Raw genomic sequence first — 15235 nt, 5'->3', positions numbered from 1 at the left:
CCCTTCATATGGATCCCCAAGATCAGATCTCGAAAACTCGTTTGGCAACTTTTTAAGACAATTTTTTTTTTTTTCGAATTAATAAACAATTCATAATACAAAATAATGAAAAACTAATTCTACCTGTACTTTACATCACAACCAAAAATAAAAAATAAATAAATATTCTAAAAGTTTTACCCAGAAGTTCTCGCACACTATTTTTTTTCTTCTTCCCTTTTTATTTTGGTAACCACATAGTACATATATGTATCATTCTACATGTACTAATTTGCACCCTAACCTTACTCACTTTCGGAAAAGTAACCGCAGGAGACTTTAGAGACAACGACGCAGAAGTCCTCCGCGATTTGGATGGAAATCAACGAGGAGATAAGAGCCGGTTCAGTTTTCCAAACAAGTTTCTTTGTTTACAAATTACACTTCGTCATGTTACCATTTTTTCATAAATTGTATTTACGGAAAGAAAAAAAAGAGAAGAAAATAAAAAGAAGGCAGTTCCATTTACAAATATTTCAGGATAAAGATTTTTTGGAGTATTTTATGAAGTAGATTTTTCAAAATCTCAACTTTTGATTTGAAATTCATTGATTGAGAGTTTATGTATTGGTAATTCATATCCGTTATTATTTTTAACAACTCATCGGGCATCATTACATATACGAAGATGAACAAGGAATGGTAAAAAATGAAAGTCAAACATTTATCTATATTTTTATCTCACAGCTATTGTATAATATTGGTGTGACATTCTCAACCAACTTTTAATTTTTTTTTTAATAATAACTAATTATTGGTTGGGACTGTCATGCACGTCAAAATTGTGTGATATTTGAAAAATATGGTTTATAGTATTGCTTTATTTGTTTATGAGTAATGGTAGAATTAAAACATATTTTTATCTCACAACTATTATTCGATCAATGTGTTAGTCTTTACCAACCCTTGGATGGATTATTGATTAAAAAACAAAAAAAATCCAACGATTAGATGGGATTGACATGTCAGCATTGTAAGATAATTGTAAAATAAAAATGTAGTTTATAGCATTACTTTTTATTTATAGAAAAATGTCATATACTACGTTTTTATCCAATTTTATTCTTATAGGGATGATGTTTTAATACTGTCAATCAATCGATCCTTAGTAGTGCCACATCAGTAAATTAAGATAAAAGTACGCGTTTTCTTTATTTATATTTTAAAAATGATAATTGTTATTGTTGGGGATAAATCCCACTCAACCCGATCCAAAGAGGAGATTCAAAAGTCTAATAAAGTCCAAACAGATATCAGATCAGAAGTCTAAGAAGATATCAGATCAGAAGTCTAAGAAGATATCAGATTGGAAGTCTAAGAAGATATCCAATTAGAAGTCTAGTAAAGGATTGAAGTCCAATTAGAACTCGGACAGCAGTTCTAGATCAACAAGGAGCAGGAGTCCTAATCCAGGTTTGACTCCACCTCTATGCCTATAAATAGGCCCATACCCCAGGTATAAACTAAGTCTCAATTTTTATGCACAGAGCATTATTTCTCTCACAGAAGCTAACTTAGGCATCGGAGCGGGACCCCCGGAAGGGTCCCTAGGTTTTGTTGTTTTGCAGAGTTATTAAGAAGCGTGAAGAACATCAAAGGAACGTGCAGATTCACACCATACCGGAAACTGTATCAACAGTTTGGCGCCGTCTGTGGGAAACGATTATTCGTTCCTCATAAAAGAAAAAGAAGATACAGCATGGTGATGAACACACGTTCCGGAAGCAACCGAATACCTTGCAGGGCCTCATGGATAAGGTAGAAGAATTCATTAACCAGGAAGAGACGCTGAAGTCTATGGCCAGTTCTAGACTACCCCGAGAGACAGCCCCAGAAAAGAAAAGGAAAGAATTCAGAAAAGCTGACGGGGAAGAGCAGAGGCAGGTAAAGAAGTTCAAAGATTACAACTTTACACCTTTCAATGCCGAGATATCAGAAGTCCTCATGGAGATCAAGAGAGATCCGGCGTTTCGGGAACCGCAAAAGATACCAGGTAATCCTCCTTATAGGAATGCAGGGAAGTATTGTGATTTCCATAAACAAGCAGGTCATCACACCGAGGGGTGCGTAACCCTAAGGTTGTTAATAGAAGAATTCATAAAGAATGACAAGCTGGTTCGGTTCTTGGGAGAGCGACGGAACCATCAAGGAAATAACAGGCCTCGGAATCATCAGGACTATCAACCCTGAGATCAACAGCTACGGGATTACTATCCCTGAGACCGTCCTCAGCTAGACGAAAGGCATCAAGGGAATGCTCCCCGAGATGACATAGAAAGAAGAGAGGACCGAGGAAGCAGAAGCCCTAGGCATAGAGAGCCGAGGCAACAGCAGTATCTGCCCGTGATCCCATAAAAAGGACTCTCGGGAATTTCAGGTTTGCTTTTATTTTTTAGCATTTATATTTGCAAAGAACTAGACTTTTATTTTTAATTCAGACTAGACAGAAAATTCCCCAGATTTTGGGAATAAGTATTTTCAGAATAAATGAATAAAGCTGACTTAAGCATCGGAGTGTTCCCGGTCTAGGGACCAGGAACCCGTTGATGTTGTTTCTTTTGCAGGCAAAAACTCTCGGATCAGTCCTAGCCGAGAGTCTCGGATCAGTCCTAGCCGAGTACAAGAAAAAAAACTTCTCGGATCAGTCCTAGCCGAGAAGGAGCCTCTCGGATCAGTCCTAGCCGAGAGCAAGAACAACTTCTCGGATCAGTCCTAGTCGAGAAGGAGCCTCTCGGATTAGTCCTAGCCGAGAGCAAGAAAAAACTTCTCGGATCAGTCCTAGCCGAGAAGGAGCCTCTCGGATCAGTCCTAGCCGAGAGCAAGAAAAACTTCTCGGATCAGTCCTAGCCGAGAAGGAGCCTCTCGGATCAGTCCTAGCCGAGAGCAAAAAAAAAAAAAAAAAAAAAAAACTTCTCGGATCAGTCCTAGCCGAGAAGGAGCCTCTCGGATCAGTCCTAGCCGAGAGCAAAAAAAACTTCTCGGATCAGTCCTAACCGAGAAGGAGCCTCTCGGATCAGTCCTAGCCGAGAGCAAGAAAAACTTCTCGGATCAGTCCTAGCCGAGAAGGAGCCTCTCGGATCAGTCCTAGCCGAGAGCAAGAAAAACTTCTCGGATCAGTCCTAGCCGAGAGTCTCGGATCAGTCCTAGCCGAGACCAAGAAGAAAACTCTCGGATCAGTCCTAACCGAGAGTCTCGGATCAGTCCTAACCGAAAGCAAGAAGAAACTTCTCGGGGGGTCAGATTTAACCCTCGGGTTTTGCAGATTTTTCAAGAGACAGGGAGAAAACCCTAAGGAAAAACAAGAAGGTAATGGGGGGTAAGATTTAACCCTCAGGTTTTGCAGGTTAGCAGGTTTTCAGAAGGAGACAAAGATCGGGTTTCCTTAGACATGGAATTCCCATTATTCAAGCAAGCTTTGAATAAGGGAATTGGGGGGTAACTGTTGGGGATAAATCCCACTCAACCCGATCCAAAGAGGAGATTCAAAAGTCTAATAAAGTCCAAACAGATATCAGATCAGAAGTCTAAGAAGATATCAGATCAGAAGTCTAAGAAGATATCAGATTGGAAGTCTAAGAAGATATCCAATTAGAAGTCTAGTAAAGGATTGAAGTCCAATTAGAACTCGGACAGCAGTTCTAGATCAACAAGGAGCAGGAGTCCTAATCCAGGTTTGACTCCACCTCTATGCCTATAAATAGGCCCATACCCCAGGTATAAACTAAGTCTCAATTTTTATGCACAGAGCATTATTTCTCTCACAGAAGCTAACTTAGGCATCGGAGCGGGACCCCCGGAAGGGTCCCTAGGTTTTGTTGTTTTGCAGAGTTATTAAGAAGCGTGAAGAACATCAAAGGAACGTGCAGATTCACACCATACCGGAAACTGTACCAACAGTTATTATGACAAAATTTCAACCATTGAATTCAAAAATAATAGATTGACATTTAAATAAATATAATACTCAGCAGAATACACTAATTAAGAAATAAAGCACCAGATCGTTGGTTACGCAAGATCGCCTCTTCTTCCCATATTTCATCCCGCGCGCCTGACACTTTCCAAAATTTCAGTTCGAATCCAGCGTTGCCTTCTCTGTCACTGGCCTTATTATTGCTTGGAAATCCCGGCAGGAAACTTCCCTTCTTTATTCCCACAATCGTTAAGTATGAGAATCAACGGGATCCACTTTAAAACTTTCCGAAATTTCAGCCCCAGATTTTGCAATTTCGTTATGAGTCACTTCCCCTCCGGGTTCGAATCTTCTCCGTTTTATCCCAGCTGCCGTCGCACCTCCGTATCCTACCTTTGCGCCGGCCGTTCTCCGTGGCGGTGGCTGAGCTCTTAGCCAGGTCCCGAATTGTTTCTCAGTAACATCTCCATGCAACCGCGCGGCATATAACAAACTTCGAGCACCCCATCTCTCCATGTTTAATCACACCACAATTGAAACAAAACTTGGGCAGCTTCTCGTATTGGAACGCTACCCACATTGAACGGCCCCTGATTTGCAGAGTTCTTCCTCTCTCTAGGGGCTTCGACAAATTTAGCTCTATTTTAACTCGTAAATATTTCCCCCATCCCACTCCGTCAGCGGAGACATCCACTTCTTCCACCACACCTACTGAAGATCCAATCTTATATCCAACTTCCCTAGTCATGCATGCCAACGGTAAGTTGTGGATCTGTACCCAGAAAGATGCTGTCTCAAACTTCATCTTCCTCGATCGGTGGAGTTAATCCATCGAAATCCTTCATAACGAAGAGATGCTTATCAAATAGCCATGGTCTCCCCTCCCTTATTTTATTTTTATCACCCTCGTTAGAGAATTCTACCAGGAACATATTCTCACTTAATTCTATGAAAAAAAACTAAACCATTTGGACGCCATACCTTCAAAAAAGTGGATCTCAGAACCTCTTTGCTAACCTTTCTCTCTGCAATCACCTTTCCCATCAGACATCTTTTTCCCCTCTTCAATTCTCCATATAACTCCACAGCATTGTCTTGAATCTCTATTTCCAATCTCTCCTTCTCTGTTAAGGAGAGTCTCCCCCATAGCGTTGTCAGTTCCTCCGCCAAACCACGCCGACGTCCCTCAACACCTGCTCACTCCCTCCTCTGTTCAACTTCACGTTCTATAACCTCCTCAGTTCTCAAACGCCTAAAATAAAAAGTTAAAGTTAAAATGGGTCTTTTTAATTTAAAAGTCATTCTTTTAGCTTTTTGAAATGTAAAATTACTAATCAATTTTTTTACGTCCAAGTCTTTTTTTTTTTTTTTTTTTTTTTTAATATATTGTTCTTAATAGATAATATGACTGTCTTTAAGGGGTAGCTCAATCAATTAGGGGCCATGCCTCATGAAACAGAGGTCACTAGTTCAAATCTTCTTTTATTTATTTTTTTTGTAAGATAAATTATTATGAATATGATTTAATTAATTGTGTACAAGTATAACGTATAAAATATCAAAGAAATAAAGAATGATAAAATCAAAAGAAAGAAGCAAAAGATTAGAAGTTATGAAATAAAGATAAGAGATAAAATAAATATAAAAAGAAAGTGGGTGGTGCTTTATTTTGAAATTTTTTAAGATTTGAAACATGTTAATCTTTTGTTTTTTCTTTTCTAAACTCTCGTAACAAGTTAAATGGCGTCCTCTCATTTTATTTATTTTTAGACATTTTACCTCTTTTGTTTTTTCGACAAATTTAATGTAGAATGTCTTTTTTGATGGCCTTTTATAAATTAAATTAAGACATCTTGTAGTCATGAACACGTAATACTCTAACCGCACAGAAGTCAACCGTAGACATTCCCTTGCAAAACCTTCAAATACGCTTAAGTAGGCCCCGCACTCACAAAGAGTTTCTCGCCTCAACACCAACTGCACTGTTCCCCTTGGACTTATCTCCTCTCTCTCCTCTCTATAATTTTAAACTTTATTCACAAAACTGACTCTCAGCCCGTCTCTGCCTTCACCCAATTTCCGCGAACCTTCACTTCCTCTCTCTCTCTCTCTCTCTTTCTCGTGCTATCTTTATGAAGAAGCATAAAAGTTCTCTTCAGGCATTGATCGGCCCGGGAGTTCTCTCTTAACGTGTACGACCTGGTTGCTTAATCGCTCACGGTCTCCTTTTACGGTGCGTTCGTTTTTCTCTATCATCGTTCTCTTTTCCCAATCAGAAGTGATCGCCCTCGAACTAGTCGATTTTAATTTTTTTTACTTGTCTTTTAGTTCCATTTGATTTCTGAGTCTCTTTAATTCTTGCTCTCCCTGTTTGTATTTTTTTTTTTATAAAGTTTTTTGGTGGAAATCTCTAAGTTTAGTTAGAAACGGTTAGGAATTTAAACTTCCGGAAATGTAGGATTCGATTTTTTTTTTGTTCCCGAAAGAGTTGAATTAAAAAGTTCGTTCCTTTTCGTTCATCCTATTTATGGATAATCATCCTGTAATTAAATCTTTGGTGTGGATATTAGTGGGATATCTGCAAATTTGGACTCTATGGGAGTGGACCATGGTGTGTCACTTCAACCCAAAATTTTCCTCATCATTCTACCTTTTGGTTATTTCTTAGAGCATAAGTAATTTTATAACCCATTTGGTTGTTTGAATTATTGTTTCCTATAGAGCACAGTGTATATAGTATGTGCTTAAACTCGACGAAACGGAAATTTTTCTTATTTTGAATGTTTTTGCGTATCAGGGGGTTGGCATTGAGAGCTTTGTGGTGCATGGAGAAGTTTCTTGGGTTGACCAATTTTTCAGAGGTTGATTATTCATCTGGATTATCTTGTTATCATTAAGTTATAGTCATGAGCTACCAGCAAGAGAAGTTCATGAGGTTAGTTAACACTGCGTATTCAAATTTATATGTCTATTAAGGAAAATGATTATTACACTTACATTGCACAACTACAGCACTCACACTAGATATAAGGAAATGAGACTCAGTGTGTAGGTCCCACTTCCTTGTGTTTAGTGTAAGTGCTGGAGTTGTGGAGCGTAAGTGTAACAATCACTCCTCGTCTAGTAATGTTATGATTGAGTTTAAGGTGCAATTTTAGCGTGCTGCATTTGGAAGCAAATTGGTTGAAATCTGGTGTTGCAACTTTGAAAGCACATTTCGGAAATTAAAGAGTGAATTGTTGCATTTTTAGCGAAAGCGAAATGAATTCTATTTTGGAAGGAAAACTTCCAAAATATAATTTTGTCACACAGAGCCGTCATCATGCTACCACTACTACTATTTCTATATCCACCTGTTCTGTCATGAAAACCATCTCTGCCGCCCCTGATGTTTCTACCTTGGAGCTGTAACCATGGTTAACGGCACCACATCCAGCTATTCCACTTATTCTTACTTACTCTTTCCCATTTATTTTAACAATGTTCCTAGACTGTTGATACTGCCATGTCTTCTATGCATTTTCTGCCACCACCGTCTGTTCCTCAGCTACCAATTAATACTACCCCTGAGACCAAGCGTGGAACTAGAATTTTTTGTGTAGGGGCCTGTTATTTATATATTTTCCCTGTTAATTGGTAAACATCTAACTTTCCTAGGAGAACAATCCACATTATACTTTTGAAGATTCTTGGATGGCTTTGGAGGGATGTTTCTAGGGGTATCAAAAACTTGCTTTTGTGAAAAAAAGTATCAAATACTCCCTCTGGTCACCAAAAGAAATGACACCAAGGGGGGAAGAAATCAACTTTTGGGGGGAAGACTTCATTCCATATTACCTACACCCTGCAAGCCTAAACATGGGTCCGCCCCTGGCTGAGACAACTTATCATACTCCTCACAATAAAGTTGTGGATATTATAGTTAGCATCTTGCTTTGATCTTGAGATGCTTTGTGACTTCATTGGCAACTTGGATGTTCTTTTTATTTTCGGGTTCCACTTAAATTGGGCCGAGAGTCATAAATATGATTTTTATGACATTTACTATGTTTCGTTCAGGTTTCAGGATTGGAAGTCAGAGAAAAGTACTGAGGGGCAATATTCTGAGAATTATGGAATGCATCCAGGAAGAATCAGAACGGCAATAAGCTTGGTTTCAGAAAAATTTCAAAGAGGCTTTGAATCTAGTTCGGAGAGGATAAAAATGATTAAACAATCTTTTAAATCCTATTCATTTAAGAGTTCTGCGGCTAAAGGCTGGGGTTCAAGGAAGAAAATTCTTGATCCACAGGGATCATTCCTTCAAAAGTGGAATAAGATATTTGTACTCTCGTGTGTTATTGCAGTTTCACTCGATCCCTTGTTCTTTTATGTCCCTGTGATTAATGATCAGAAGAAATGCATTGAGTTGGACACGAGGATGGAGATCACAGCTATTATTTTGCGTTCTTTCACAGATATATTTTATATACTTCATATTGTTTTTCAATTTCGCACTGGTTTTATTGCTCCCTCTTCTCGCGTATTTGGAAGAGGTGTTTTAGTTGAAGATGCTTGGGCAATAGCAAAGAGATATCTGTCATCATACTTCCTGATTGACATCCTTGCAGTCCTTCCACTCCCACAGGTAAGGGAAACACTTTCTGCAGGTCATGATTTTCCTTTTTTGGGGGTATGTTTAAGGTCGATTTTCAAGGGGATTATATTCTATGCTATACCTTATTTCTGTCGAAGATTACTCTGTTAGTAACGTGGGATGAGGAGGAGCTTGTGTCCCAGCAAGCAAGAATAAATGATCAACCTGCAGAGGAGGTTTGGGTCATTGTGTCTGTTACACTGGTCATCTTTGGGGTACTTATTGCAATTCCACTTCACTTGGTGACCATTTGAAATTTTCTACGCCTGTCCTCCCATGTGGACCTTTTGTTATATGAAATTCTTGTAGTATGTGTAACAATTAGGGCATTGTGCATGTTGACCTCCAATTGTGATTAAGCATGCGGTAGTAAGTTGGAGGTTGACTTCAACTGCCCAAATTAAATATGTTTTGTGTCTACTACTGTCAGAAATTGTTTGTAATGGTTCTCCATTTCCAAAATCTTGCTCAAAAGTAATATTGTTTTGCATGGTTTGAAATTACTTGTTGACTCCTAACTTCTTGTGATATGTTCAGGTAGTAATTTTAATTATCGTTCCACATGTTGGAGGCTCAAAATCGTTGAATACAAAGAACTTGTTAAAATTTGTTGTTTTCTTCCAATATGTACCGAGGTTTCTTCGATTCTATCCGTTGTATAAGGAAGTTACAAGGACTTCTGGCATACTCACACAAACTGCATGGGCTGGAGCTGCATTCAATCTCTTTCTTTACATGCTTGCCAGCCATGTAAGTTGATTAAATGGCTTGGTTTTTGTTCTGTAGTATTTAGGAAAAAAGTACATTTTCTTAGAAAACTATATTTGCTTAAGAAATTTCACTTCACCTTGGTTTGAATTTATTATCTGTTATTTTAAACCTGTCTGATGTCCATGAGTGCTGTCTTTGCTTCTGAAGCTTTTTATGGCCTTAACAATTTAGATTTACTCAAATCATTTCCTTAGACATAGATATGGTGTTTGATTTGAGTCTTGAGAGGTCTAATGCTGACTTACATGCAGTCTCCCTTTTAAGATGTAGTCACCATTTATTAAGCCAGTTTTTCTGTTAGCAGTTGTAGATTAGGTTTTATTGGTGATACGTTAATGAAGCTAAAAAAGTTAACATGTTTATTGTCCTATTTTTGTTCTTGAATACTCAATACCTGTCGGATGGAAGTTTTATGTATGGGATGGTAATGTGTTTGAACTTTTATGTTTTTAAGAAACACAAATGAATGGTGTGTTTCTACTTGAATGAAGGATGTTGGATATTGCAACTTATATATATATATATATATATATATATATATATATATATCCAAAGAGAGTAAATTAAAAATAAAGCAATTTATATTTAATAAGTTTTAAAGCAAATGGCATTATTCAAATTTTTTAATGAACAATCCTGACGCTTTTCAGTAGTCAATAGAGATAAATGCTATGTAATATATAGAGAAGATTAAAGCTAGTGCCGCCTGACGGGCTTTCAATTTGGAATCTTTAAGTTCATATACTAATTGGATGTAACACTGTCAGAAAATCAAAGAGTAACATAGGGACCTTTGGCCTTTGGGGCCTTTTCCTTTCAAGAGCTCACCACTGTTGGGCAATGCAGTAGGAGCCCTGATCGTTTTTATTCACATTCTTTTCTTATTAAGTTATATAGTAAATGGAAGTTCAATTGTCTCTCTTTTGCATATATTTCTGACAAATAAGTGTTTGCTGTTGTATTAGGTGCTTGGAGCCTTTTGGTACTTGTTCTCCATAGAACGAGAAACCACATGCTGGCAAAATGCCTGTGGAAATAATACTACATGCACCAACAGTTCTATGTTTTGTGATAACATGACGAACATGGACATTTTTCTGAATACTTCTTGTCCAGTACAGACACCAAATACAACGCTATTTGATTTTGGAATATTCCTTGATGCTCTTCAATCTGGTGTAGTGGAGTCAACTGATTTTCCACAGAAGTTGTTTTACTGTTTTTGGTGGGGCCTGCGAAATCTAAGGTGTGCATGTATAGGATCTTTTTTTTCTCTATGCTGCACTTGTTGCAACAATGATATTGCTTTGTGTATGTGCATCTTCATAACATAACATGCTTTTTCATGTGCGTATCATATTGAATCTTATCCATTGCACATTTGTTGGATATGTGCAGAGAGCATCAAATAAACAGGCTGTAGTTTAGACAAAAACTTTCTTATATTCAGTATTGGATTGTGATGACCTTTTTAGTGGCTCTTGGATGTCCTTTTATGCTGAGTGACATATTATTGGCCACTTAACTGGTTTATTCAATCCACATTCTATCAGATTGCTTGGATGAGAAGCGATAAATGGTTATAAATAGGTCGATATTTCATTTGAGCTGTGAAATTTTCATAAATGTCTAAACGTGTGTTTTTCTGGAAAAAAGGAAATAAGAATTGTGAGCAAGTTGGAGAAGCAAAAGAGCGAGTTGGTTGAAGTTGGAAGTAAAATGGGTTAGAGGGAGACTGAAATTGATATGGGTGGGAGTAATGAGAAAGGATATGATTATTAACTGATTGGCAAAAGGCTTTCTTTATAGGTTACCCTGTTTTGTATGTTTTGTACGTAGAATGATTCTTGTACTGGACACCAATCAGTTGCGATTAAGGCCTATTTGGGTTTACTATCCTTTTTGGAAGGAGGGTGAGTGGATCAGAGTGCTTGCTTTTTTGTACCTTCCCCCCCCCCCCCCCCCCCCCCCCCCTGGGGGTTGGGGGAGTGATAGAGAACAAATCCTATTTCCTAGAACCAGTGAGAAGAGAAAAATAAAAAAGAACAAACAATCACAAACACAGAAATTTACGTGGTTCACCACTAAGGTTATGTCCATAGAGTTGCAGCGAGGTTTTACTATTTTTTTAGCAACAATACAAGGAGGTATCAATACAACACGGAACCTTAAAAAGCATAAGTGACTATAAATACGACCCTTCGCTCCATGGACTAAGCCTCAGAAAAAATCCATTTAAACTGTAGCGCTCCAACGCCAAATTGGGTCGAACACAAACCAGGATTCACATAGCCTAACAGTGAGGTTGGTGAAGAGGTGCACTTATGTGGGATTTGACTGGGATGATATCTCATGAAAAAAGATTGAACCTCGTCTGTGACGTGAACTAATTAGGTTTTTCAGGTGTTAATGAGTAGAATTGTTCTAATCAGTATCAGGTGGTGCATTTTATTGTATTTCATTTGGACATTTTCATCTCATTATGATATATGCATCCTTAGTGTATTCTATGTTGAGCACATTGCAGTTCACTTCTGAAATTATTGTTTTTTTATTTTTTTTTTGATAAGTACTTCTGAAATTATTGTTGATAATTATACTTGCATTTTTTTTTTCCCTGTTCTTCACTTCTGAAATTATTGTTTGATAGTTTACAGTTGCTTCTTCTTCTTGGCCCTTCTCTTGTCTGATAATTTATGTGTTCCATGCTTCTCTTATTCTCATTAGGTTCTCAGGTGTATATGAGGCCTGTTGAATCATGGTTCTTGTTGTTTGTAATTTCAGCCCCATGTGTAGAACTGGTCTTATTGTGTAGCCTGGTGCATTTTATTGTATTTCATGTGGACTTTGTCACCTCATATGATATGTGTATCCTTAATGTGTTCTATGTTTGAGCACATTGCGGTTCACTTCTGAAATTATTCTGATAATTTATACACTTCTCTTTTCTCTTCTTTTCCTTTTTTTTTTGTGCAGTTCTCTTGGCCAAAATCTTGCAACAAGTACCTATGTCTGGGAAATCTGCTTTGCTGTTTTCATTTCAATTTCTGGCTTGGTATTGTTTTCATTTCTGATCGGGAATATGCAGGTTGGAACAATTTTACTTCACAGCTTTTGGTCATGTATTTATTTTTGTGAGCATTATGATTAGACAAAATTTTAAGTTGGATGCTTACCGTCTGATTGTATGGACCACTGTTACAATCTAAAGGATTTCTACCTCAAAGTTTATCTTTGTATTTTTGACACTTGGTCATGCATTGTTTGATTGTGTCAGAATACACAGCTTTCATAAGCTGCATTTGGTGCAATTCATGGCCAATCCTGGAATTGCTTAAAAAATTCCCTACAATTGATGTTTTGTAATTGCAGACTATGCTTCTTAAATTGAAGCAACCTCAACGACCCCCCCCAACCAGATTTTTTTGATGACCTAGAAACATAAGTTTAATGAAAGTCTATCATGGAGTGGTTTAATATATGAGATCAATCTCAGTTTAAGTCTAGGTTATGATGAATTCAACTTGTTTTGAGCAGACATACTTGCAATCCACAACTACGAGATTGGAGGAGATGAGAGTCAAGAGGCGAGATGCAGAACAGTGGATGTCACACCGTTTGCTCCCTGATGGTCTGAGAGAGCGGATCAGGAGATATGAACAATACAAATGGCAAGAAACTAGAGGTGTTGATGAAGAGAATCTTCTCCGTAATCTTCCCAAGGACCTGAGAAGGGACATAAAGCGCCATCTCTGTTTGGCGCTGCTCATGAGAGTGAGTTCCTCCTCCTCTCTATAACTTTTTTCTTTATCATCTTTTGGGAGTTAGAACGGAATCGTTGATCATTTAATTTTATATTTTCTTCATCACATTTATTCTGCTGAAAATTGCATGAAGGCTGGCATTGAGTGGCCAGGCTGCAATGAATGTGTAATGAGATTCCTATATGTGCGTACTCTTTGAAGTTATTTGGTTGTCCTAGATCAACTTTTTGGTTTATTAGGACATTAAATAAGAGCAAAAAGGAAAGAGTATTAGATGCAATTTCATCTTTCAAATGTGTAATTATTAGGTAGGGATTATCCATGGGTAAGACAAAGGCCCAGTCTATTCCTTCATGATTAATACCCATATTGAAGCATCAAATAGAACTGACATCTTTAGCAAATTCAGATGGTGGTCATACTCTCTAATTCACGTTCATAGGAACATAACCACATCTTTAGCTATTGGTGTGACAATTCTAGTAATTTTTTCCACTAGAATTTTTTTAGAGCATTAATTATTTCGAATTTATTAAGCCAGTTGCACTGATTGGATGGATTATTGGCTATCCTGGTATTTGTTTCTTTTTTGATTGGTAAATTACACATGTACCTGGTCGGACATGAACTCACAACCTCACCCTCCGCCCTGTTACAAAGGGAGGAAGTAACCATTTGAGCTAAATGGTATTTGTGAAGTCAAAATGACAGCTATTGCTTTCCTTGTGTCACTTCCTCCTGGCTCCTGCTACCCTAAGTTCAAAATTGATTAGTATGCGAAATGAACAAGTTAGACTGTCTGCAGTCCTGCCTCAAGGATGATTTTTAAGCTCTTCAACATGGCTTAAAGTTTGATGATTTGAGACATGATACTTATTCTTTTTCTTAATTGGATTGATAGGCACTCTGTTTGGAAATAGACTTTATTGTTATTACCAGTCGTGCAGACTGGTTTTAATTTGGATTCCTATGCTGCACCCTCAGTGATTACTGATCCAAGATTGAGTCTCATTAATTTTTTTTTGGATCTATTTAAGGTGCCAATGTTTGAAAAGATGGATGAACAACTGTTGGATGCAATGTGTGATCTTCTTAAGCCAGTGCTTTACACAGAGAAAAGCTGCATTGTTCGGGAGGGAGACCCAGTTGATGAGATGCTCTTCATCATGCGAGGGAAGCTATTGACCATGACAACCAATGGTGGAAGAACAGGCTTCTTCAACTCTGAATATCTTAAGGCCGGTGACTTCTGTGGCGAAGAACTTCTTACATGGGCTCTGGATCCCCACTCCTCATCCAATCTTCCCATCTCAACAAGAACTGTCCAAGCCCTTACAGAAGTCGAAGCCTTTGCTCTAAAAGCGGACGACTTGAAGTTTGTAGCCTCTCAGTTTCGGCGGCTACATAGCAAGCAACTTCGCCACACTTTCAGATTTTACTCTCAGCAATGGAGGACTTGGGCAGCTTGTTTCATACAGGCAGCCTGGCGCCGCTATAGTAAGAAGAAGCTTGAAGAGTCTCTCCGGGTGGAGGAGAATAGGTTGCAAGATGCGTTGGCCAAGGCTGGTGGGAGCTCACCAAGTTTAGGTGCCACCATTTATGCCTCAAGGTTTGCTGCTAATGCGCTTCGCCTATTACGGCGCAATAGTACGCGGAAGGCAAGGGTGGCAGATAGAATCTCACCCATATTGCTTCAGAAACCAGCAGAGCCCGATTTTACTTCTGAAGAACTATAGGTGTACTACTTCTAGTGATTTACATGCTTGGTTTTGTTGTATTAAGGGTGAAACTAGAATTTTTCTACTTCCACACAGAGTAGTGGAATTACATTATGGTAGAAAGTTGCATTTATTGGCCGTATGAGGTCTGTGTATATTGAAATGATTCTTTTTTTTTCCCAGCCATTCTGAAGTTTCAATTTCAAACAACATTATGCTGCGTAGATTCGATCTGTGTATATTATCCTGTATAGATTCTCAAGTTTCAAAAGTACATTAAATATAAGATTAATGATATTTAGTAAACTTTTGTACGATTGGTATATAACTGGATGACGTGATAATAAAAATTAATAATTGAATTTATACTTGTAAAAATAATAAAGAAAAATTA

The 15235-nt window shown here is 37.9% G+C and overlaps 1 protein-coding gene across 1 annotated transcript; it reads left to right on the top strand.

The window, feature by feature from the left end:
- Nucleotides 1-5984: 5984 nt before the first annotated feature.
- LOC133857718 (cyclic nucleotide-gated ion channel 1-like) lies at nt 5985-15065 on the top strand. Its single transcript, XM_062293048.1, has 8 exons — nt 5985-6185; nt 6750-6887; nt 8012-8579; nt 9126-9338; nt 10325-10605; nt 12336-12447; nt 12897-13133; nt 14161-15065. Exons 2-8 carry the CDS (start codon nt 6859-6861, stop codon nt 14857-14859), a joined length of 2139 nt encoding a protein of 712 aa, XP_062149032.1. The 5' UTR covers nt 5985-6185; nt 6750-6858; the 3' UTR covers nt 14860-15065.
- Nucleotides 15066-15235: the final 170 nt, after the last annotated feature.

Source organism: Alnus glutinosa, chromosome 1 (genome assembly GCF_958979055.1).
Source record: "Alnus glutinosa chromosome 1, dhAlnGlut1.1, whole genome shotgun sequence".
NCBI classification, from domain to species: domain Eukaryota; kingdom Viridiplantae; phylum Streptophyta; class Magnoliopsida; order Fagales; family Betulaceae; genus Alnus; species Alnus glutinosa.
Note: the sequence above shows the minus strand (reverse complement) of the source record. Positions and strands in the feature narration are given on the sequence as shown.

Bases quoted from the DNA above. Each gene is read 5' to 3' on its own strand.
- LOC133857718 (XM_062293048.1), top strand. From the start codon at position 6,859: ATGAGCTACCAGCAAGAGAAGTTCATGAG. The intron at 8,580-9,125 runs GTAAGGGAAACA...TGATATGTTCAG, and splicing joins CAGTCCTTCCACTCCCACAG to GTAGTAATTTTAATTATCGT. The intron at 13,134-14,160 runs GTGAGTTCCTCC...GATCTATTTAAG, and splicing joins GTTTGGCGCTGCTCATGAGA to GTGCCAATGTTTGAAAAGAT.